Source organism: Protopterus annectens, chromosome 1.part2 (assembly GCF_019279795.1).
Source record: "Protopterus annectens isolate FY-2018-M chromosome 1.part2, PAN1.0, whole genome shotgun sequence".
Lineage (NCBI taxonomy): Eukaryota > Metazoa > Chordata > Ceratodontiformes > Protopteridae > Protopterus > Protopterus annectens.
In genome coordinates this window covers 116,471,620-116,495,609 of record NC_056727.1, presented here as the reverse complement: position 1 = coordinate 116,495,609, position 23,990 = coordinate 116,471,620, and the positions used below count along the sequence as shown (strand labels likewise).

Sequence of the window (23,990 nt, the reverse complement as noted above, 5' to 3'; positions counted from 1 at the left end):
CTGAGGTGATTGCCAAAAGGAAAGCTGTTTTTCAAGATAAAAACTTTATATCCGCAGTAGCTGCTGGTTCAAAAGGAGGCAGGGTGAGCTTTTCCAGAACAAAATTGAGGTCCTATGCAGGAGTTGGTGATGATCTGGGAGGCCTTAAATTTTTGGCCCCTCTAAGATACTGTTTTAGCAGAGGATGAGAAAAGATGGGAGGCTCTGTGTTGTAATGAGCCGAGATTGTAGAGGCATGGATTTTTACTTAAGAAAAAGATATGCCCTTGTCAAGCATCTCAGTAAAGTATTGTAAAATCTGAGGAATATTTGGCTTTGCTGTGTCCGTTCCTTGAGCTTGGTTCCAAGCACTGAATCTCTTCCATTTATCAGCATAAGATTTTCTAGTATTAAGCCTTCTGGCTTCCAAAATGACATCCATCACAGATTTACTAAGAGGCATTGTTTGAATAATTACATGATCAGCCATGCTGCCAGTTTCAGAGTTTGGAGCTGAGTGTGCAGAATTTGATTGCTCTGCTGATACAGTAGATGAGGTATTTGAGGCAAGTACCAAGGAGGGAGTTGAGACATATTCCTTAGAATTAGGTAACAGTGCTGGCGAGGCCAGTCCAGGGTAATTAGGATCATTTTTGTTTTTTCCTGTCTGACCTTTAGTAAGACCTTGGGAAGAAGAGGCAGAGGAGGAAAGGAGTAAACTGATGGGTTTTTCCAAATGAAGGATAGGGCATCCACTTTCCATGCTTGCCTGTGATAAGTTCTTGTGCAGAATTTGTCCAGTTGATAATTTTGGGGAGAGGCAAATAGATCTATGTCTGGACTCCCCCATTTCTCTGTTATCATGCTGAAGACTTGTGGATCCAGTTTCCACTCGTGAGGGTCCATAAGATTTCTGCTTAAGTCGTCTGCCAGAGTATTTTGTTTTCCTGGCAGGAATTGAGCTTGAAGATTTACTTGGTAAGTCAAGGCTGTGTCCCACAATGCCATGGCTAGTCTGCAAAGGGGGTAGGAATGTGTACCCCCCTGCTTGTTTATGTACCACGTAACCGTGGTGTTGTCCGTCTTTATCAGTAGTTGTCCTGGATGAAGTAAGTCCTTGAAGGCTGTCAGGGCATTCTGAACAGCTAGCATCTCTTTTTGGTTGATATGCAGATACATTTGTTTTGCAGTCTATATGCCCTGAATGCATCGCCCTGCCAGGTGGGTCCCCCCAAGCATAGTCTGATGAGTCTGTAGTTAGGGTTTGGGTGGCAGGGGGTAGAGTGAAAGACCGTCCCTTGTTCTGGTGACATGTCTCTGCCCACAAAAGAAACTCCTGTTGTAGGCAGGGAATGAGAGGAATCATTGTTTCCAGACTGTGACAATGCTGACTCCATAAACTTTTTAGATACCATTGCAGTTTCCTCATATGCAGTCTTGCATATGAAATGAGTAGAATGCAGGATGCCATGAAACCCAAAGCCTGCAGAATTTGTCTTGCAGATAACTGGGTTTTTGTTGCCATCTGTTTGAAGTATATAGTCAGTTGCCTTTGTTTGTCTGGCGTAAGGTAAGCCATCTGGGCAGTTGTATTCAAACTTGCACCCAGGAATGTAATTTTTTGAGGGGGTACCAGTTGTGATTTCTTTTCATTTGTTGTGTACCCTAGGCATGTTAGAAGCCTTTTTACAAATGCCACATGTTGAAGAAGAATGTCCTTGTTTTCTGCTTGAATGAGACAGTCGTCCAAGTAAGGATAGATTTGTATGCTTTTTTGTCTGCAAAATGCAATTACTTGTGCCAGGCACTTTGTAAAGACCGTGGACTCAGTAGATAAGCCAAAGGGCAGTGCAGAGAATTGGTAATGCATAAAACCTGCCTTGAAGCGGAGGTATCTTCTGCACGATTCCCTTATTGTGAAATGCAGGTATGCCTCTTTTAAGTCTAGAGTCACTAACCAAGCGTTCTTGCCCAGCATGGGCAGTAGCTGTTGTAAAGTCAGCATTTTGAATTTTGGGATGTCCAAGAATGTGTTCAAAATTGGTAAGTCCAGTATTGGACGCCAGGCATCATCTTTTCTGGGTACAAGGAACAGTCTTGAATAAAAACCTGTCCTTTTTCTGATCAAGGTAATTAAGTCCTCAGCCATTTTGATCATCTGTTTTTAGGCATAGGGGCCTGAGCACGTTGCTCATGCGTCAGATTTTTATAGACTTAGAAGTTGTTTTTGTCTTTGTTTTTGAAGCTGGTGTCGGTTTTATATAGAAATGTTGAAGCCTGAAAACACCCTCAGAAGCCGGTGCCTGCTCAGCGGCTCCGGACCCATTCGAGGGAGAGACATCCGCAGGTACAATACTCTGAGAATCTCGCGGCATACCGGACTCCGCATGGGTCTCGGTAGAGCCCTGCGACTCAAATGTAGCGGGTATCAGGGGCTGCGAAAGTGCCTCACTGAGTACCGGCGAACCGGCGACTGGCTTAGGAGAAGCTTCGTCATCGGTTTTGGACCTCAACGATCTGTCTCTGTCCTTTTCTTTGCATTTTTTGTGAACTTCGGTAGTCGGATTGGTATCCGATGACATTTCAGGGTAATTAAATCTGGATCCAAAATATTTTGAAGCAAAGATATACCGACGCTTAATAGTGCGTTGGTTAAATCTAGCACAAAACCGATAGCAAGGCATGTTATGATCTGGGCCTAGGCAAGGATTACAGTACAAATGAAAATCCTTATGAGGTATTTGCTTCCCACAAGTAATGCAATTATTAACTTTTACTGACATCGGTAAGAAGCAAGAAAAAGTTTTCCCAACGGGATATTTAGCTTTAATTGAAGACTTCGGTTCTGAAACTCGAATGCGAAAATTTCAGGAGTCGGCTGACCGGCACTTGCGAACTGCTTCTGCTTCAGGCACTGGGCGGCAAGAAAGACTGAATAAAATGGCGTCAGCTGCATGTTTTATATCCCTGACTACCTGACGTCATGGAAGAGGAGACAGCAACTGACGCAGGACCCAAGACTTTGATATTCAGGCCGACTGAGGGCAACCTGCCAGCAGATTACCTAAATGTAATGACTGCAACGGTGAAACACGAAGAACATCAGGAAGAAATTGGGTAGGATCTTGATATATGCCACAATAATCACATGCTGACTCTGATCCACCTTATTCTAGGCATTCTCAGACATTCTACAGCCATCAAAACCATCTAAATGGCTGGTAGAAAACTGAGACATGTGAACAATGGAAATGCAGGAACAACAGTCCAAAGCAGAAAAGCCTGAAGTCCTAGTAAATGCCATGCCTGGTATCAGTTTTGTGCTGGAACACAGTTTATATGGTATAACTAAAAAAATAAAAGTGTGTGTCATGTAAACTTCGAGTGTTTAGTGGAAGTGTTATTTCTGAAACCCACTGCCTTGCTCCTTGACCAAATTAATGCACTTTCATGTTTAATTAAGCAACATACACCTGCCTGCCTGTATTAAAAATACCAGTGCTTCTGTATTTTTTTATTTATTTTTGTAATGAAAGTTCTGGTTGCAAACAAACAATGGTCCTCATTGAAAAATATTTGTGGCATAGTGGCAAATATTTTGTTAAAATCTAGCCAGGCAACATTCACCCTTTCTGATGTTTATCACACTCAACTATTTTTCTTTACAATTTTTCCATAAATATTTCTTTTAAACCATTTTTTATCTGTAAAGTACTTAAATACTAAAGCTCATATTCCAGAAATGCAATATCATTTACAGAGAACTGTTGTTCACCCATTATACATACTCAGAGGCCAAAAAAGGCTATACTTCTAGTTTCAAAATCCCCAACATAGCCATGCCAAAAGTACCCTGGCTGAGTTTACTCAAACTCAGATCCCTGCATTTATAGTTTTCAATAAAAGTATCAAAAAGTACAATCCTCTGAAGGAGAGTCCCATTTCTAAGGGTTTACGATCAGGTGCAGAAATAAACTGTAGAAATCTTTATCCCTCTGTCCCCAGTGAGGTATCAGTCAAGCAATCCAAACACTATCAGCCCATAGATACAAGCCACCACATAAAACATCTTGTACATTACATATTTTCCTACTGCTGCCTGTGGCACTGATATCAGGCAAGGAAAATTTAGGATTTGCAATAAAAAGAGACTTTGATATACAGTTACAATAAGCTAATTTGATAAAAATCTGTTACACTGCAGCAGCCTTAGGTCAACTGGTGCCCTAGGCAAAAGGGCTCCATGGCACCCCCTACCACACCATCTGGTGCCCCCACATCCTGGTCTACCTACACCAAATAAATACTGGAAAAGCGCCCCTGCTACAGCTGCGCCCTAGGCAGCTGCCTAGTTGGCCTGTGCCTAAGGCCAGCTGCAGTTAGCAGAAAAGAAACCGGTGTGTGTCAGTGCACAAAAGCCCACACAAGTCCACAAAGCATTTAAAAAGATGGCCATATACAATAAATAATTTTAAGTGCAACTCTCTATAAAGCCAATTTACCAATCTGGCGCAGCAAATACAGAGTTAATCTTTAGTTGCTACAAACAAGAAAGCACAAATGGTGTCCTATTTTCAGTCTGTCTTACTTTTTTTTTGTGTTAATTTTTTCTAGGCTGCCTCCAGTGGGATCATCAAGTCCCTGTCCTGTATTGGCTCTTTCATTTCCCTGACTTCTGGTTTCCAATGACTCAGTCGGAGAGAGAAGCATACAAGAGCCAGGGGATTGTGACCATCATCTAGCAAAGATTAAAAGATTTTGTGGAAGTTTCCTAAAATCTGCCAGTTAGGGGATTGCCTAAGGTAAATCAATGCAGGTGCACGCTTACACACACAAAACACTTCTGATGCTCAACCCAAGCACTCTTTGAAGGAGTCATGATATCTGAAGACCCCCTACTGTAAGAGCTGTATCTTCTGAGCCTTCCCTTAGAAGGTATTCCTGTAATCCTCTCCCAGGACAGGTGAAGAGCAATGGCTGCTTACTCAACTCTCACTATGACACTTCATCCAACCTACGCTGCTAATCAAACCAGAGCCATGTGGGGCCTGGTGAGGGCCAAAAATTCTGCTGCATAACTGGCTAGTGTTTTATCATTTTCTGTATAAATGGCAACATTTCTTTGCACTGGATAAATTAATAAAGGACAAACTGTTCCTACATAAAAAAAATCATGGCAGATACTGACATAAAAAATCATGCAAGCACAAGCACAGAGCAATTACTTCAGTCTTTCTTGTACGGCAGATAGACTAAATACAGAATGCAGAAGTTAAACATCATCTACACAGTGAATTTGAGCTCTCTTTTACAAACTTCTAACAATATAAAGGAACCAAAGTTGAATGGACAAAACATGACTTTTGTTGCATTTGTATGGATCCATGTTACAGCTAACACTATACCAAGAGACTGTGCATCAAAGAAACATACACCACTCATCCAATTATTATTAAAAAACAAATAACCAGTTGTCTAGACACAAAAATGAATGAATATAAAATGTAACAGCTCTTGTAAGTTCAACAGCTAACAAAAAATGAGAGACACCTCCATCCTGGAATACTCAATTGTCCAGCATAAAAAAATGCCAGTTGTGGTCAGCAACTGCAATTATGAAACTACCCACTATTTTATTAACACAGAAGATTCTGACAGCAAATAAAGACTGCTTGATCTGTACAGACTACCCTTTATCAAAACAAAAATATAAATCTCGTTTCAACATCCTATTTCTGTTTAAACACATTTCTCCATCCACTCCCCATCCCTCAGGACAACAACATTTTGTCTGACAAATTCTTGATTACTTTTTTTTTTAAATTTTTTTAACTCCACCGCTTCTTTGGGAAAGCTGTGTCAATCATATAGTCCCCCCCTTCTGTGACATGTTGAGAAGTCACAGGAGCAAGAGTCAGTTTCCCAAAACACAGTTCAGTTCTATCACTACTGGCTCAGCCTTTTCCTCCTCACCATATCTACCTACTATGCAGTGAGTACCATAAGCAAAACTGTAGAATCCTAATGCAGTGCAAAACTGACTAGTGCTCAGCAAAAGATAATCTGAATTATTTTGCTGTGTATAGCCATCCACCATACATCGGTGTGCCATGATACGTCACACAATAACGCATGTGTCAGACAATGCTTACCAGTAAAGACAGACATCTGGTAACATAAGGCCTCTTCAATGTAGATATCTAACACTCTCCCACGTTTAAAAGACTTCAAACCACAATCGAACGTTATCAAACACACTTCCTGCCTCAGACAAAAGGCCATCTTGCTTCTTAATCTTGTTACATACCTGAACCTGTTTTTCATTATAGCTCAAACTAAAGTTTCTTTTTCTATCACACATTTTCAGTGGAATTTGTTTTGCTGTAAGTATAAAAATCAATGGACTCCATTTTTAATTTAAGGTAAAAGATGATATGTGATATGGTTTAGAGCTTCTCTGATGTTACAGACAAGCACATAGCTTTTTTAAACAGTTAGTTCTGGACCATTCTGAATTTGTGAATGAGGAGTTACCTTGTGTTGAGTTTATCTTGCTGAGCTTTTATCTCCTTCTCACTTGGATGTCCACTGTGGAGTAGCTGGCGGGCAATCTGGTTAACTACAGCAACGCGGGAGGCTTGGTTGTTCATCTCGGGTTCTAAGCTCTCAAATCTAAAAAAAAAAAAAAGAAAAAAAGGAAAACTCAAGCTATAAAACAAGTAAATAGATGATCTATTAGAAATAGTTGAGTAGAAATGAATAAAATAAGTAGAATACATTTTCTTAACAAAAGCCATCGTGAATTCAATACAAGATAAAAAATATTTTTCCATATGAAATTTAGCTCTCGTGTAATACAGTCAGAATAGATTCATTCAGTAATGTAAACTACATTCTGAATTATTATTAAGACCTTCCCACGCTAGAGCTCAATGAAACACGCAGCTAAGCCATAAATGAAAAAGTCCAATGTCATTTGCTAATCCACTTAAAACGTCAAGCGCTTTCATCCCTCCACACTTTGATTCTGATGAAGTCCCATTACTAAAGTGCAGAGAGATGAAAGCGCTTGACTTTTAAGTGGATTGTGTGGATTTATAACAAATGACATTGGACTTTTTCATTTATGGCTTTGCCTCTTGTTTCATTGTGCTCTTGCGTGGGAAGGTCGTAATACGAGTTTTATTCTCTTTTTTGGTTATGTTTACCTCTTTACCGCTGGTTAACTTCATTTTTTGGTACATTCTGAATTACTGACACACTTACAGAATTACTGACAGAAACACAAAAAAAAACATTCACCTGAAGTACTGATACTTTTGTACAAGCGGTTCATGAGGAAAATCAGCTTCACTTTAACTCATCTTTGGGTGCACAGCTTTATTTCTGGAAGGGAGGTGCACTTGTATGCAATAGGAAAATATAAAACTTATGCCATGCATTTGGTATAAGCGCTTAGTATAACAAATTAATATGTCTCAGAGACAATACAGCAGGCAGAATTTCAAAAAGAAGCTTTTTAAAGCTATTTTATTTAATTTTCATTTTGAAATGTATTTTAACCCCCTTCCATGCACATCTGAAAGTGATGTCTCCACTACCTGCACCCAAACTGGCCCACTTGTTCTGCAGTCAGGGGAGTCATAGAGTCTCAGGCAAGGAGACAGCCCTACAACCCATTCGTTCCAGACTTATGAGGATACGCATCTTTTGTCCCAAAACAATTCAGCAGTTTTCTACTTTATCATTTGGTAATGTACTGTCGGTGTGCATCAGTTTAGAGCCTCTCATCACATCAAGTGAAATGGCCAGAGAGTCAGAAATTGGGTAATTATAAAAGCATTTGCTCTGTTCTTAAACACAAGTCAGATCTTCTGGGGGTGGAGGACAGCTAAGAATCTGGCACTAGGGGAACATTTTCAAAATGTCTCTGGATGGACTGGGATGTGGTAGGGCAGGACGACTAGGCACATTTACCTAAGCCCAACAGTCTAAGGCACCTTTATTGGGAGTTTGATGTCTCGATCGAACAACATCTGAAATGCTCACTCACAAGATTACATATCTCACTGAAAAAGACGTCCCTCTGGTAGAGGCCTGGATAGCAGGGATTCCTCTTCTGTGTGATATAATGGGGTGGAACACTTGGGAGTTTCAGACCATGTCCTGGTAATCCTCATCACTGTCTGGTAATCCTCACCACTGTCCAAGTCAGATGATGGATTGGGAAAGAAAACGGTGTTATTTTCAGCTGTGGCACTCTAAGTGCTGGCCTCAACGGGTCCTAACAGTGGGACACTGGCACTTTGCTAGGAGACCACATACTGTATATGTATGTGGTCACCTAGCAAAGTGCCAATATACATATATATATATATATATATATATATATATATATATATATATATATTAATACATCCATCCATCTACAACCCTTTTTCCCATTTTTGCTCATGGGATGGGGGTCACTTCAACAGTGACGAACATCTACAGTCAATGTTTGCACTGCAGGGTGGCTAGCCCTGCCTTGGTAGTTCTTCCACACCACACGCTCGCATACACACATATCTTTGGCCAATTTAGAGTATATATTTATATATAAAACACACACATGCATATATATATATATATATATATATATATATATATAGACAGATGCAAACATACACGAAAATAATACATTATACAGCTAGACAGATTGTCGTTGGTTAATTTGATATATGGTCAACAGTTGTGCGACACTGACAAGTCTCTGGGAATTACTTGATCCCAGAGTTAGTATATATAACTAGCAAAGGATGTGGTGGAGGCGCAGGTTTTTAATTTGCATAGTCAGAGTTTCATCCTGGGAACATGCATAGAAGCATGTCAGCTTTAAAATTTAATGTTAAACTGTCGATTTTTGTGACAAAATATCAGTTTGACTTGGATTACTAGATCCACACATATACACACACACACACACACACACACACACACACACACACACAGAGGAGACAAAGATGTATATACAAATATATACATCTCTGCAAAACTTCGAAGTTTTAGCCATTTTGATATTTCAAATTTTGTGTATAAAATATATTTTGATCCACAACTATCTGCTGATATTTACCTATCCAGCTATGATCTGAGTATTATCTGGATAGCTACACATTTTCTGCACATGCTCTACATTTTTTCACTTTTTACTCCTTTACTTTGTCAACTTTGTCACACTTTCCTTGATCTTGTTTCAAACGGCTCTACTCCAGGCGAAATCTAAAGACTGGACACACTGCTTCACTCAACCATTCCCAACTAAAGTTACTATGGCCTGACTTCCAGGTTAACACCCCCCCCATCTCATTTACAGCTTTACTTCAGATATTGATGTCACACTTTCTTTTGCCAATGCAAACATTTGTTTTGTTTTCCCCGCTGTCACTAAAATGTACAGTTCTTCTAACGCACAACAGGTTTTGTGCGTCTACACTTAATGAAGCTACATACCACTTTTTTGACATATTAGTAACAGATAATTTCTGTAAATGCAAAAATGACTCATGAAGAAAGTACAGCTGTGTAAGCAATCTCACTATAAGAGTGGATGTTTAATGGGAATTAACTGCAGGTAGATAACTGCCTACCTGACCTGATTTCCAGAGCTCATCAGATGTCTCTGTAGGGGCCAACTCCTCCTCAATGTAGGGATACATGTCAGTCAGTGCCTCTTGTCAGTTAATTTCTTCTAGTAGGGAAATACCTACTGAAAGGAAGCATCTCCTTCACTTAGTGTTCCTTGGCTAAATATAATAAAGGAACTTCAAAAATCTCCAATTCTAGGCGGACCATTCCAGCTGCAGTCACTGAGCCTCTAATGTAAGTGGGCTTTGTTGATGAATTGCAAAGCAAATATAACCTTCTAGTCCCCCCCCCCACCTCAGTCACTACTACATACAGCTCTACCTTGCAAAATCTAGCCTCCCGAAGGGGTAAGCAGGTGGAAGTTGAACTGCAACACCTTCCTTTTTACATCTGCTGTTACGGTTAATATGCTTTACATCTTACAATATTTTGTTACTGAGATTGCATGAATAATCTCCCAAGCCCTGTTTGATAAACTGGGTGTCAGGTTCTCTATGTGTACAGGTGGGGAAAGGGCATACCAACATTACCCTCAACCTAGGGTGAACTTCAGACACCCATCACATGAACTCCTTCAGACACCTATGAAGATGCATGGAAGGAATGGTATTTTGCTCATCTAATCCATAAGCAAATGCGTTGCTGTCAATGGTCTTCCAAGTACTACTGTATTTTCTCTGCACACAGTCTTGCTAGGGGTACCATCAAGATAAGCGAGGACCATTCCTCAGCTAGACAGCAAATGTTGGAAGTGTGATGATGGAAAAAAGAGGCAACTGGGAACATGTTTTTTGTGAGTGCAATGAGTTGGCAAGATTTTAAAAACTCCTCGCAGAGTACTCTATTCAAATTTAGGGTTTTACAAAGGGTATTTAAGAAAAACGGGGGAGGAGATATTGTCAATATGACAGAGAGAGCTGAATATAAATGGATATATTTATTTAGGTCAGATGTGTTCCCAGGTTTGAATACAGTGAATAGTATCAAATGTATTTTAAAGTTTAAGGAGCCATATGTTAGCTAGTAATTATTGTATATGTTTTTAGATTTTTTTTATAAACTGGCACTTTAATGAAGTAGTAGTTTCCCAAATGGGATAATTATATCTGTTTTTTGATTGGCTGGTACTGACTATTTATTGTGCGGTTTTAAATGAAGTGTTTTATTCTTGAAAAAGAGCTTTGGCTCAAAAGCTTGGATACAATAAACCCGTTTATAATATGTGGACAGTCATGCTGTTACTCATATTTTTGGCTCATCAGTACATTTAGCTGTTCTACACCATCTGTTATTTTTTGGATTACTCTGTCAGAATCATTGGGGGAGCAACTAAGGAAATTATTATTTTTGCCTAGGCACAGTAAGGTTTTATTAAGTTTAATTCTGCTGGCTGCCAAAAAAGGAATTATTAGAAAATGAATGTCAAAATCTAAACCAACGGTATCTGAAATACTGAATACTGTAAAAGAGAAAAAGATGTAGAAGAGCGATCTTTAGAAAAGAAGAGCAAATTACACAGAAATAAATGGAATTTGTAGGAACAATACATGCAGAACAGTCAGGAGGAAGCTGTGAAGTTTAAGGAAAGGAGGCATGAATTGAGTGGTTTATTTATGTAATATTGGAGTGAAAGGCAATTGCTATAACGAAAGAAAATATGTAATGTATAGTGTGTGTAAATGGAAAAAATGTTAGTATGATTTATTTTCTTTTCTCTTATGTATGTGTGTCTCTGTCTTAAGTGATACTTACATAAAGGTGTTTAAAAGTAAGGACAGTGAAGCCCAAGACCCTGACAGACTCTAGCTATAATGGAGGTTCTCTGAGCTTTTCTCAGGAAGAGATACCCAAAGGAGTAGCAATGCCTTCTCCATGGGGAGGAATGTCTTGCAGTTCACTGTGTCTTGGGTTAACACCCCCCAAAAAAAACCTCTGAATGTGTTGGCCCATCAGACTGGATTTGAGATTACCTCAAATTAGGCAGGTAGTCCAGATTGAATTTTAGCTTCTCTTACCGTTTTCCTTTTTGTTTAACCCTACAGTAGGCAATTTCTTAGACACGAGTAAGCACGAATGCCTTAGGTGATCAGAAATGCACCACTGGTGCCATACACACTGCACACCGTGGATGCAGAAATGCACCACTGGTGCCATATACACTGCACACCATAGATGCAGCAGACAGTCCAAAGGGCAAGAATGCAAATTGAAAGTGATGGCTCCACCACACTGAACAAAAGGAATTTCCAGTATTGCTTGCATACTGGAACATGGAGATAAGCATCTCTGAGGTACAAAATGCCTACGAGCACCTCAGGCCTCAGTAATGGAAGGAGAGACTGTATGGTGAGCATTCTGAATGTGGATACTTTTGGATATAGGTTTTTTATGGATATGACTAGAACTGGTCTTCATGGTCCATCTCCAATACCAGAAGAGCCTGGAAAAGAATATTTCCCCACATGCATCTCTGCTCCTTTAGTTTAGAGATGGCTCTCTGCTCCTTTAGTTGGTGAAGCAGGGGGATAACGAAGGATTCCCCTCTGCAGGGACAGAGAGAGAAAGAAAGAACAGAGGGCCCAGAACTTGATTCTGTACCCTGAAGAGATGATGTTTAGGACCCACCTCTCTGTACTAATTTTTAACCAGTTGTCCAAAGATAGATGTAGCCAATTTTCATGTTTCATGGGTGGGGGATTGAGATGGGGGTAATGAGCAGGAGACGGGAGTTTGGTTTCTGCTTGTGTCATGCTTGGACAGAGAACACATTGGGCTAGTTCCAAAAGGCATCTCCAATTTATCCTTTTTGCCCAGACACTTCTGCTTTTGTATGCCTTAGTTTGCTAGCCTCCAATTTGGCACTGGTAAAAGCTTTGGTGTTTCAAAAGACAGCTTTAGTTACACGCTGGTAGAGAAGGATGGAATAGCTGGTTTTACAGTCTCTAATGTCTTCTCTTCTAATTTTTTTAAAAGATTTCTTGGGTCACAGGACTGAAAAGAAAACTGTTGAGGGAAATGTTAAGCTTTTATTTCTTGATGACTCCTGGCAGCAGTTGGCTCCTCAATCATGTGCACCTGCTGATTACAGACCCTGACAACAATGCTCTGCAAGATGCATCTTACAGTGTCCTACATGGCTTCATTATATGCTTCCCCCTTGCTAAGCCATATTAAACAGCCCAGAAATTAGGGTTTGGTTTTTGACTTCTGCAGCTAAATTCACCACCTATTTTAGCATTTCCCTTAATATTTGAAAATCTGCCAGATTAGTTGGCAATTAATGGTCCTTAAGGCAACAGTGGCCAAAGTATAAAGCTTTTTTTACAAAAATTACTGACAAATGTCACTTATTTTTAGATGCTTCTCTCCATCTGTCTGCCAACAGTGCCTCATCCTACTAGACTCGAGCTCATTCAGGTTCCCTAAAATTGAGAAATCTTTCCATCAGATCACCCCCACATGCCTGTCAAACAAGCTTCATCCCATTGGACTCAAGCTCGTTCAAGTTCCTTAGAGGTGTGGAATCTCACCTTCAGATCACCTAGGACAGGAACCATCCATATCGGGCCATCATCCATGCAACTGACAGTGAGTAAATGGTCTTGCTGACATTCCAACAATGATAATATTTTTATATGAACAACTTTAATCCCTTAAACCTGGGCAAACATCTGCATATGGCTAAATTTCGTCTAAGTGCGGCTGTTATGTGCTACCAAAACTGGCTTGTGTGGAAATGCCAAGGTTGTCCCTGCAATGGCACCCACCCACTGACACTGTTCATGTTCTCCAACAGGAATGATGTCTGGAGCAGCAGTATAAGACCAGATGCAAGTCAACTCTCCTTCCTGCCAATGGGCACACTCATAGTCCATTGTCATGCCATCAAGCTCCTGAGCTACTAATTGAGTCAGGTACACCTGGGTTGTAGGTAGGACTTTATCCCTATACTCTACTCCTCTGGGATGGTTCAGGAAATTCTAATTCCCCTATCATTATATATCTGGGCATTTGACTACATCCACGGAGAGAGTAGTGGGGGCCTGTTAGCACAGTTTTTGTACAAATCCTGGCAGGACTGCAGCATCCTATAGAACTGAATGAGTTTCTGGGGAGGATGAGTTGAGGCCTGAAAATCCATTTCTAAGGAAGGCACCATAAATGCATCCTAAATGCCTTGAGGAATCAGAGGAACTATTGCATGTTTCTGTTTTTCTAAGTCTAGGAGATCCACACAGCTATTCTTTGCATTAAAGGTCTCCTAGGAATCTAATAAATTTTTTCTCATAAAGTTTAGAGTTTTGTGCAAGAAAACACTCATACGTACAGCATGAAAAATATGGTTTCCTTTTATTACTAGTCATACGTGAGAGGGGAAAGACAACTGAAAGGTAAACGATTGGACCTCTTCAGCTTTAGAAAACTGACTTGCTGGAAAGAGAAAGTCCATTCTCTCTTACTGGCTGGATGCTTGAAGTCAAACCTGAGAAGGGCTTTGACACAAATTGATATTTAGTCAAGTGGTAAACAGCTCCTCTGCCAGACTTTTAAGATCCTGCATAACAAAGCTCAAATGGATCTCTGGGGCATGGGAGATTTGCAAGACAGATGGTATACAATGGCAATATATATGTGCCTCTGGAGACAAACACTCGATGGGAGTAACAAACCCTAATGCATATGCCTTTATGGCACCCTAATACAATCCACTGATCTATCCTCTAGTCCAGGCTTGTGTATAAGGATGACTAGTATCCCTGAACCCTTTTTACCTGATTTCTCAACAAATTATCTTTACAGGTATGACATTAGAACAAATATGACCTCAGCTTCTGGTACACCAATTCCCCAGTATGAGGCCTGAGAAGTTGTGCTAGCTGCTATTAGCACATCCACTTCTGAAGAGGACAGGCAAAAGCTAGCATATGAGGAAGACTATGATCAAGGTATGTAATGCTGTTTCACTGTTAATGGCATTTTTAAACCTACAGGGCTGTGTATGAGCAGAATTCCACTACTTTGTACCCTTTATAATGGTCTTCTCTCACTCATCCTCTTTGTGACAATGTTATATCTCTGTGTGCCTTTATAGGGAACTTCCCTAGTGTGCATGGCTGCTCAATGGCTTACATAATGATTTCTATTTTTTTCCCCGAATTAAAAATGTGCAGAGTGATTACTCTGTTTCTTAAAACCTACACAACTTTGGCAAAGTGAATACTATGAAAGTAAATTATACAGTTTCTAGCACCCACAGCTACAAAATCTTTTAAGGCCTGCATTTGGCAAGCCCTAGGAAATGATTTATCTCAATATCTTTCACCAGCAAATGAACAATCAATAACCAGATTATGAACAAAAGTTAAACACAAGATCTTCCCAACAGGACTCTTGCCTTTAGTCAATATCTCTGAAACAAACACAATCTGTGGTCAGACACCAGACCAAGTGGCTGCAGACTTTCCTGATAAGATGCATTTATACTTGTGGCAAAAAAAGGACTGAAGATGAAGCGGAGTGAATGCCTCTTTCATCCAGGATGAAGAGGTGCATCCCTGTATTAGGGAGGTGTATCTCCATGTCAAGATATTCACAGAACTCCAGGAGTTCAGTGACCTGGGCAAACATCTGCTTATGGCTAAATTTCCCTTGGTCTTAAATACTACTGCAAAAGTGATCTAGACAAAGACATAAAACAGCTCTGTGAGCATACTCAGCATAGTAATAGATATTCGAGGAGTAGGATTACTGTTGCAGTATCAAGTGCAACTTGTGGTAACTGCACTAAATGTGTATGGACCAACCCTTTGGCCAAACATCAAACTTCTGGAAATCCAAAATGTACAGTCATTCTCTCCTATACCCTTTCCTACATTGCGGACATTAGCAGAATGTGTGACATCATTGAGACAGGCATCAGTGCCATCTTTATTTTTCTTTTGGGAGGAAGGGGTGACACATCTCACTTTTAAAGTGTGCTTAAACAGTACGTCCAGTCTTCCAAGATGGCTGCACACTGAGTAACAGCTTAATTCTAGCTCTCCCAGCATGAAAACAGAAACTCAACAGAGAAGGCCAGCAGACTTGTATTTATGAGTGAATTTCAGTAACACGCTAGTATGTGTACTCCCTGGATGCCCGGAAAAAAGAAATACAGAGGACCTGGAAAAAAATCAGCTACAAAAAGTTAAAAGAAACACTGACTGGGGAAAGTTCTGCAGCTGTTCAGCAAAAAGAAATGCAATCTCCCTGACAGAAATTCCAGTAACCTACAGGAAGATGCAAGACAACTGCACACAGACCTGGTTAAAATAAACAAAACACTGATGGAGTATATCAACACATACATCAAAAGGTTGGAAAAAATGAAAACATCTTTAAACAGATATTCAGATGAGGTGATAAAGCTGCAAAACTCAAAGGTTGAAATGAAGAAAAGGCTGGATGAATATGAGACTGCTCAGGAAGAGATGTTTAAAAAAATAATAGAATTAGAGGAGAGAACACTAGGGAAAAGATTTTGAGTTATTCTAAAGAAGCCGGAAGGAACAGACTGCATTCATTTTATGAAAGCACAAATAAGCAACTGGACTGATATTCCACAGCAGTTGTTGTTAGTTGAAAGGGAACATCGAGTGAATGCTCCAAACCTGGCTAGGAGAAAGCAACCTAGACCTTTAACAGTAAAGATGCAATTCTACCAGCAGGAGGAGTTGATTTTGACAAAACTGTGGCAGAAGGACAAAGTACTAAAAGTGGGAGACAGTGTTTGTGGAGAATGATTACACCATGTTTACACCAGGCAGAAAAGGAGCAAACTTATTCCACTATTCAGGGAATGTCGGGATGCAGGTGTGAATTTCAAACTGCTGTACCCAGCTGTCTAAGATATTTTTCCCTGGAGGGGCACAATCATTTTTTGATTTTTTGATGAAGCACATGTTAAGAAGGAAATAACAAAAGTTTGTCCAACAAAAAGTAAGCTGTGAGACAGGAGATTCTGCTTCTCGCTTTTCTGGTAATGAAGACCACAAAGACTTTACCTGTGAAACCTTATCCAATGTTTCAATGGAAAATCTTGGTGAGAAGAAAGGGAGGATGAGAGCTGATTAGAACAATTGACAGTATGTTGAAAATGAAACAGAGACAGGATTTGGGAGACAAAGAGGAATAAAACCAGTAATAATGTGGGTTTACAATGCAAAAATTATATTTGCGATATATGACAGAAGAAAATCTGGAATTACTGGACTTTTTCAGAATTTGTTGGACTTGTGGAGGACTCTAAAGCACATGCCCTACTTCATGTCATTAATGTTCGGGGATGGGAAGAGGAGAAAGAAAGTTAACTACAAGCAATTTTTTTTCCCTTAAATACTTCTATTTTTGTGGTGTGTGGTTTTCTTTACATGCTATAAAGTTTTCTCAGTTATTTTTTTAAATGTAACAGGGACTGTAAACAGATGCTGCTGTTCTTTTTTCTTTTCTTTCTCCCTTTTCTCTTTCTTCCTTATTTAGTTTTACGAAATGTAGGCACTGCAATGCAAAGGAAAAAGCCTGGTTTAAAAAGCATGACAACATTTTTCATTGTTGCATAAGGGAGTGACTGGATTAAGGACCTTAGGTTGATTTGGTAACAAGTTTAAAGATACAGCCTGTAAATGAAAAACAATATTGAATATTACTTTTTTCTAGCAAATACATGTTTGCTTAGTAGCAGTTCTGCAGCTGGTCTTCATGTTTCCATGGAAACAATCTGACAAAGAAAAACTTGCTGTCTGGTTCTCATGTCTCCACGAAGACGATCTGATAAAGATAAACTGGCTACAGTCTGGTTGAGAGTGACTGGCTGAGGGAAAAAAAAGAAAAGAAAAATTGGCTAGGACATAATGTTCTCTGAAAGCATTTGGGGGGGGGGGTTCCCAGCTGGGGGAGCTATAATGTTAAGACAAACCAGTTAGTACTTAGTAAAAGCACAGGCTGCACCACGCGTTTTTGCATGCATAACCTTTCTTTTAGGTTAACTCAAGTCGGTGAGTGTGGCTGTCAGTTTGGAACGTTTGTTCAATTAGGAGGGTGAAACATCAACATTTGAAGATGCACATAGTTTTGTCTGTTACTATTAAGTTAATAGGTTTTAGGGGGGCATTGGGGGTGTGCTTGTTTTTTTTTGTTTGAGGACTTTCAGTAAAACAAAACGTGTTCTGTAAGATGTGACATAGGCTCAAATGGCTATGACAAGAAACAACTGTATAAAAGTTCAACCTGCCAAACATTGTATGCATGTAACACAAAAACTGGAACTAGACATTTAACAAAAAAGGTGTTATACATAAAAGGTGAGAATGATAACTTTTTAAGGCAATGGATGTAGCAACTGTCTCATATACATGGACAACCATCTAACGCTACCACCTAGGAACACAATTTGTGAGAGATGCAATTACATTAGGAACCTAGAGTCCATGCTCTCTCCCTCTCAAGCCAATATATCTGGTACTGAAAAAACTGTCAACACAATCACTACACCTCACACACCACCTACACAACACACACCCACATATGTGGAGGCCCTCATCATAAACATACCCAAACAAAGGAAACCTCCGAGGCAAAAACACATGCGATCTTCACAGCCTTCCACACCACATACCATGCACAGTCCACACACCTGTGTGTCACAGCCACTAAGGCTTCACCATAAACCCAACATATTAGTCATAGGAGAGACTATTGTGAGACAAACATATGTGCCTCTCACCAGGCTGGATAAGGAGAAAGTCAGAATCCACCACATCACTTACACACTCAAGTCACTCAACAACAGGTACTGTTATGACTCGATCATAGTCCATGTTGGTGTGAATGACTTGAGATGTACCTCCATGGACTATATGAAGAGAGATGATTGAGCTCACTAACTGTGTGTCCCAGGCAGGTATGTTCCTAGCCTTAAGCAGCTTTCTGCTGTCACCCAGAATGACAAATACAAACAGAAAATGATTGACTTTAACAATTGGCTTAGTTTCTGGTGTCATTCCAGGGGAATCCAGTACCTGACAGCCTGGGAAGATATGATTGAAAGACCACAACACTTTGCCAGAGATGGCCTGCATCTCTCTCACCTGGACTTCAGGCCAGTAAATGCTCTTGTCTCCCCCATAGTGCCTTTTTTAGGAAAAGTGTTGAGGTTAAAACTACCAACATAAACATTTCAACAAAACACAAATTAAAGGTCATGCTGCTAAACGCTAGGCGTCTAAACATGAAACTGCACTCACTGCAAGCATTCATAACCCTGGAAAATGCTGACATCTATGCAGTCACAGAAACCTGGTTCAAAGCTGAGGCGGGCACCCCAGCCTTTCCTGGTTACTCATCCTATCTTACATTCAGACCCCAAACTGTGGGCAGTAAAGCCAAAGGAGGTGGGGTTTCAATATATATTTAAGACATACACAACTCCCAGCTGGTCAAACACTGGTCAAACACTATGATGCACAGGAGTCACTCCATGTGCAGTTAACCATTGAAAAGACCTCTATTCAAATCATAACTAGCTACTGGCCCCCAAATTTGACTCAAGATGCCCAATCAGCCTATCTGGACCTGTTCAAATCTATCAAAATTCAACCCTATACCCTGATCCTGGGTGACTAACTACCCAAACACAGACTGGAAGAACTACTCATTCCAGAACACAAAATGCCCAAAAATTCCTTGATTTTGTCAATGCAAACACCTTGGAACAGCTAGATGATACCCCCACAAGAGGTGATAATATCTTGGACTTGGTATTAACCAACAAGACAGCATAACTCTCAAATGTACAGATTTTTGCAGAAAGTCCAGATTTTTGTCTCATATTTTTAATGTTCCTCATAAAATTTGTGTTTTTTTGGGAAATCACTGAGATGATCTGAGGACTGAAGTCACTAAATAATGACATATATTTGAGTTCCAGACGTAAAATCCTTCAGTAAATGAATGTTAAAAAACTCTATTACTCCAGCAACTCTCCATGTTTATACGGGCAATATTCAAAATATGTCCCTATTTTTGGACCTTTGTCCCCCCATTTTCTCGGGCTTTGCCCAGATTTCTTGCACTAAGAGACTGAGAGGTATGAACATGAGTAACCACTGCAGCATCCCTACAGTATCATCCTCCCTTGTAAGCTCAGACCATAAAGCGGTCACTTTCGAAGTTATCATCTCCCCCAACCCCTCTGTCTAGCTAGGGTCAGACATAAAAAATACTCCAACGCTGATTACAGCCTCCTAAGGGATGGTATAAACAGCTTCTCAGCCCCTCCCCCTCTGTAGGAACTGGCACCAATATCCAAAACTACACCAAAGCACTGTACAAGCATTTATACAGATGCATGGAATCAGGAATGCCTGACAGGACTAAATCATCCCCCGCAAGGAACAGTAAACCTGTCTGGTGGATATCTGCAAAAAAATAAACTCTATAACAAAAGGAAAAATTGCTGTCCAAGGCCAAGAAGGGGCAAGTGCCCAAATGGAAGCAATGTCTTCTTAGCCTGAACAAGCAAATAAAAGCACTAGTGAAAGCCTCCAAAGCAAACTTCCGAGTCCAAATTGGCCACATCTACTAGAGACAATCATAAGGCCTTCTTCACATATGTCCGCAACCTCAAAGGAAGCACCCAGATCTGGTGGTCAGACACCACATATAAAAATGCTATAGATCTAGCAAACTTGCTGGCTGACAAATTCAGTGAAAACTTCACCCCTCTGCCCCCTCCCATCAGTAAATCAGGACATCCCCAGTACCTGCCCTCTTCCCCTTACATCTGGGGAATAGGTCATGCTCTCTCAAAGACAACAAATACAGCTTCAAGGGGACCTGATAACATCCCAGGTTGCATCTTATGTGAACTCAGGCAGGAACTTGCAGCACCATTAGCCACCCTATTCAACCAAAGCCTGAGTACCAGCTTCCTCCCAGCTGAGTGGAGGACAGCCACTGTCATCCATTCGCACAAAGGTGGAGCCATCCACCAATCTGGGAAATTATAGACCTATCAGCCTAACTAGCCTAATATGCAAGGCCATGGAACGGATTATTATGGACCTCATTAACAAGGACACTGGCAACCTCCAATCACTCGATCCCATACAGTTAGGCTTCGTCAAGGGGAGGTCGTGTCTGTTAAATATGGCTGACTTCTTTGAGACGGTCAAAGCCAGGGACGAGGGGAAGATGGTGCACACTGCTTACCTTGACCTGGCCAAAGCTTTCAACACTATTCCCCACTTGGGTATAATAGATAAACTCTCTCAACTATGCAACAATCCGTATGTTACCAGATGGGTAGCAAACTGGCTCCTGGACAGAACCCACCAAGTCAAAATAGGGGAAGTCACCTCAAGCAGTAGACCCGTAACAAGCGGTGTACCCCAGGGTTTGGTCTTGGGGCCTCTGTTATTTGGGATATACTTTTCTGAGGTGGAAGCCAAAACTAGTGGGCTATGGGCTGACCAAGTTTGTAGATGACTGCAAGCTTGGTGCTGTCATCAATTCACCTAGTGATGCAGACATCCTCCAAGAAGGTCTCACTCGGACAAATGACTGGTGCCAGAAACATGGCCTCAAGCTGGATACCAAAAAATGCATCATCATCTCCTTTAGGGAGAGTGACGTCCCCACAAATTATCACATTAATAACAATGTCCTAAGCACGCAATCAGTCGTGACGGATTTGGGCACCCAGGTTAATAGTAACCTGACTTTTGACCACCATGTTGCTTCCATTGTACGGAAATCCTTCTACATAGCTCACCTCATAAGTAAGGGTATCGCATCCAGGGACAAGGAGGTCATAACATCCCTGTATTTTTCCCTTATAAGGCTCATTACTGATGACATTACCACTTGGTACCTAGAAAATCACATGCAACAGCTGGAGACCACAAAGGTTCCTCACCAGGAGAATCCAGGATCTCAAACATCTACCATACACAGGCTAAAAGCCCTACCCCTCTACTCAGTTTCATACAGACTCCTCAGAGGTGACCTCTGTCTGGCATACAAGGCGATCATGGACCCCACCTTGATGGAACTGGTGCACATCTGCAAGCCAAGCTTCACTCTTGTGACCCACATGTGCGGCCTCAACTTGGTCTGTGACATCAATAGGACTTGTTAGCAGGATAAATTTGTGTCCCAGAGACTCCCCCATCTGTGGAACAGACTACCTGTCCACGTCAAGCAGAGTACCTCTTTACGCCTTTGAAGCACAACCTGGATAACTGGATGGGAAACAGAAAATACACCCCTGGGATTCCACCCATGTCTCTGCTGGACAGGGGCACTGGGTGCTGACTTGTCTAGACATGGGATAAACTCTTGGCTAGGCTTATAAGGACCTCAGGGTCAATAGCATAGCAACACCCTATGATGCTTTCTGTAATGTCTTTAAATGTCAACAGTCTCAGATAAATACAAAAAAAGAAAGAGTAATGAAGTACATTAAATAATGTAGAGTGCAAATACCTATGTTACAGGAGACACACTTAGAAATTAACATGTGAAATTGATAAAGAAAGGTTTTTAGTATGGTTTTTCAGCGGAGCACCTGAGACAAAGGAAAAGAGGAGTACTTGCATTAATTATAAGAGGAGAGCCAATAGTGATAGAAGAGGTTAAAAAAGGTAATAGTGACAGATTTGTAATGTTAAGGGGCTACTGGCAAGTGAGGAGGATTACACTGAAATGTATTTATATTCCACCTAAAACTGCTATAATGGAGATGAAGAAAATTCTGGGAGAAATGATCAGTTTTCAGCAAGGAATATTACTTATAGGTAGGGACTGGAATGTGATTTACAGCAGTGAACATGTGTCTGGGGGGCTGCAGAAGGGGAAGTATAGCAAAGGAGGGTATATTTTTGAAGAAATTTCTGAAAATATATGGCATGGAAGACATGAATTCAGTAATAGCAGCTTGGGGTAAATTTACATATTATTCCCCAGAATATAAATTAGAAAGACTGCTAAGCAACTGTTTTTGATAATAACACTAAAGCACAAAAGTTTTAGCACGACAACTCAGGTAACAGAAAGCAAAAAGGGCTGTTGCCAAGCTTGGGAAGCCTATAACAAGAAAGGTAACACGAGATCCTGTAGTGGTATTAGAAATACTTCAGAAATTCTATGAAAGTCTGCATAAGGCAGAAAAGTATGGAAATCTAGAAAAGATATAAACAGAAATGCTTATGGAAGAATTAAATATGCCAAGGTTAGAGGTAGATGACTCTCGATTACTAATGTTTAGGATAGGAGGAAATGAGATAAAATTGTGATGTATAACCAATCTACAAGAAACTCCCCAGTAATAGATGGTATTCCTGTGGAATTTGGAAGCTAGGGAGGAAAAACATAAAGATCTGGAAGGTTTTAACAGTATTTTAAGAGAAAGGGAAGTACCAACATCCAGGAATAAAACATGCAGGGGTGTCCTCTTTCCCCTTTGTTGTTTGCATTTTACTTAAAACCATTGGCAAAGAAAATAAGGGACTCAGAAATTCAAGCATATAATTGGTATGGTAGTTAAGAAAAGTTGGCTCCATCTGCAGATGATATTATTTTATACCTGACAAAACCAAAAAGAGACATTATAATGTTGTGGAACATTTGAGAGTTCCAAACCTTTTTGGGATACAAAATTAATGAAGCTAAAATCAAGGACAATAGCGGTAAATTATGTACCCACACACAAATTGGTTCAGCAATATCCCTACTTATGGGGACATGATAAAATAAAGTATTTAGTAGTATGAATTAAAACGATTCTGGTGTGGCAGCTAGCGATATGTGGCAAGAGACTAACCAAAAGATAATACAAAAACTGAGAAACAGTTTGCTATATGGATATGGTAAGATATAAGCCATTCAAAATGTTTTTAGTCCTTTTTGTGTTATACACAGGTCAGGCATATTTTTATCAACCAGAGGAGAAGTTGTGGATAGCAATTAATAAAGAGCTGAAGGACTTTACCTGGGAGTGGAAGATGGCAAGAGTCAAGTGGGATAATCTGATTCTTCCAGAAGAACAGGGTAGATTGGGATTACCCAGTTTGAAGAGGTATTTCAGAGCTACACAGTTAAGGCTTCTATACATAACACAAGCAGAAAAATATAATTCAAAGTGGAAAGGAATGATGATGAAACGGGGGGAAGCTCAAGAATCAAGGAGAGACCGTGAGTTTGGATGCAGGCCTTTAAAAAGAACAATAATCATACACTTTATTATATCCACGAAGTAGCAGAAAGTATTCTACGAGCTAAGCCAACACAGGAATGGAGAAAGGAAATTCTGCTGATAAGAATGACAGAAAATAGGGATACAGACAATA

The 23,990-nt window shown here is 40.3% G+C and overlaps 1 protein-coding gene across 1 annotated transcript in view; it reads right to left on the bottom strand.

Moving 5' to 3' along the window:
* Window positions 1-23,990, bottom strand: part of SPTBN1 (spectrin beta, non-erythrocytic 1) — a 2,377,138-nt gene that overhangs the window by 1,074,388 nt on the left and 1,278,760 nt on the right. Inside the window, exon 15 of the mRNA XM_044055150.1 lies at window positions 6,514-6,651. Coding sequence (XP_043911085.1) covers window positions 6,514-6,651 — 138 coding nt within the window. The remainder of the gene's footprint in view (window positions 1-6,513; window positions 6,652-23,990) is intronic.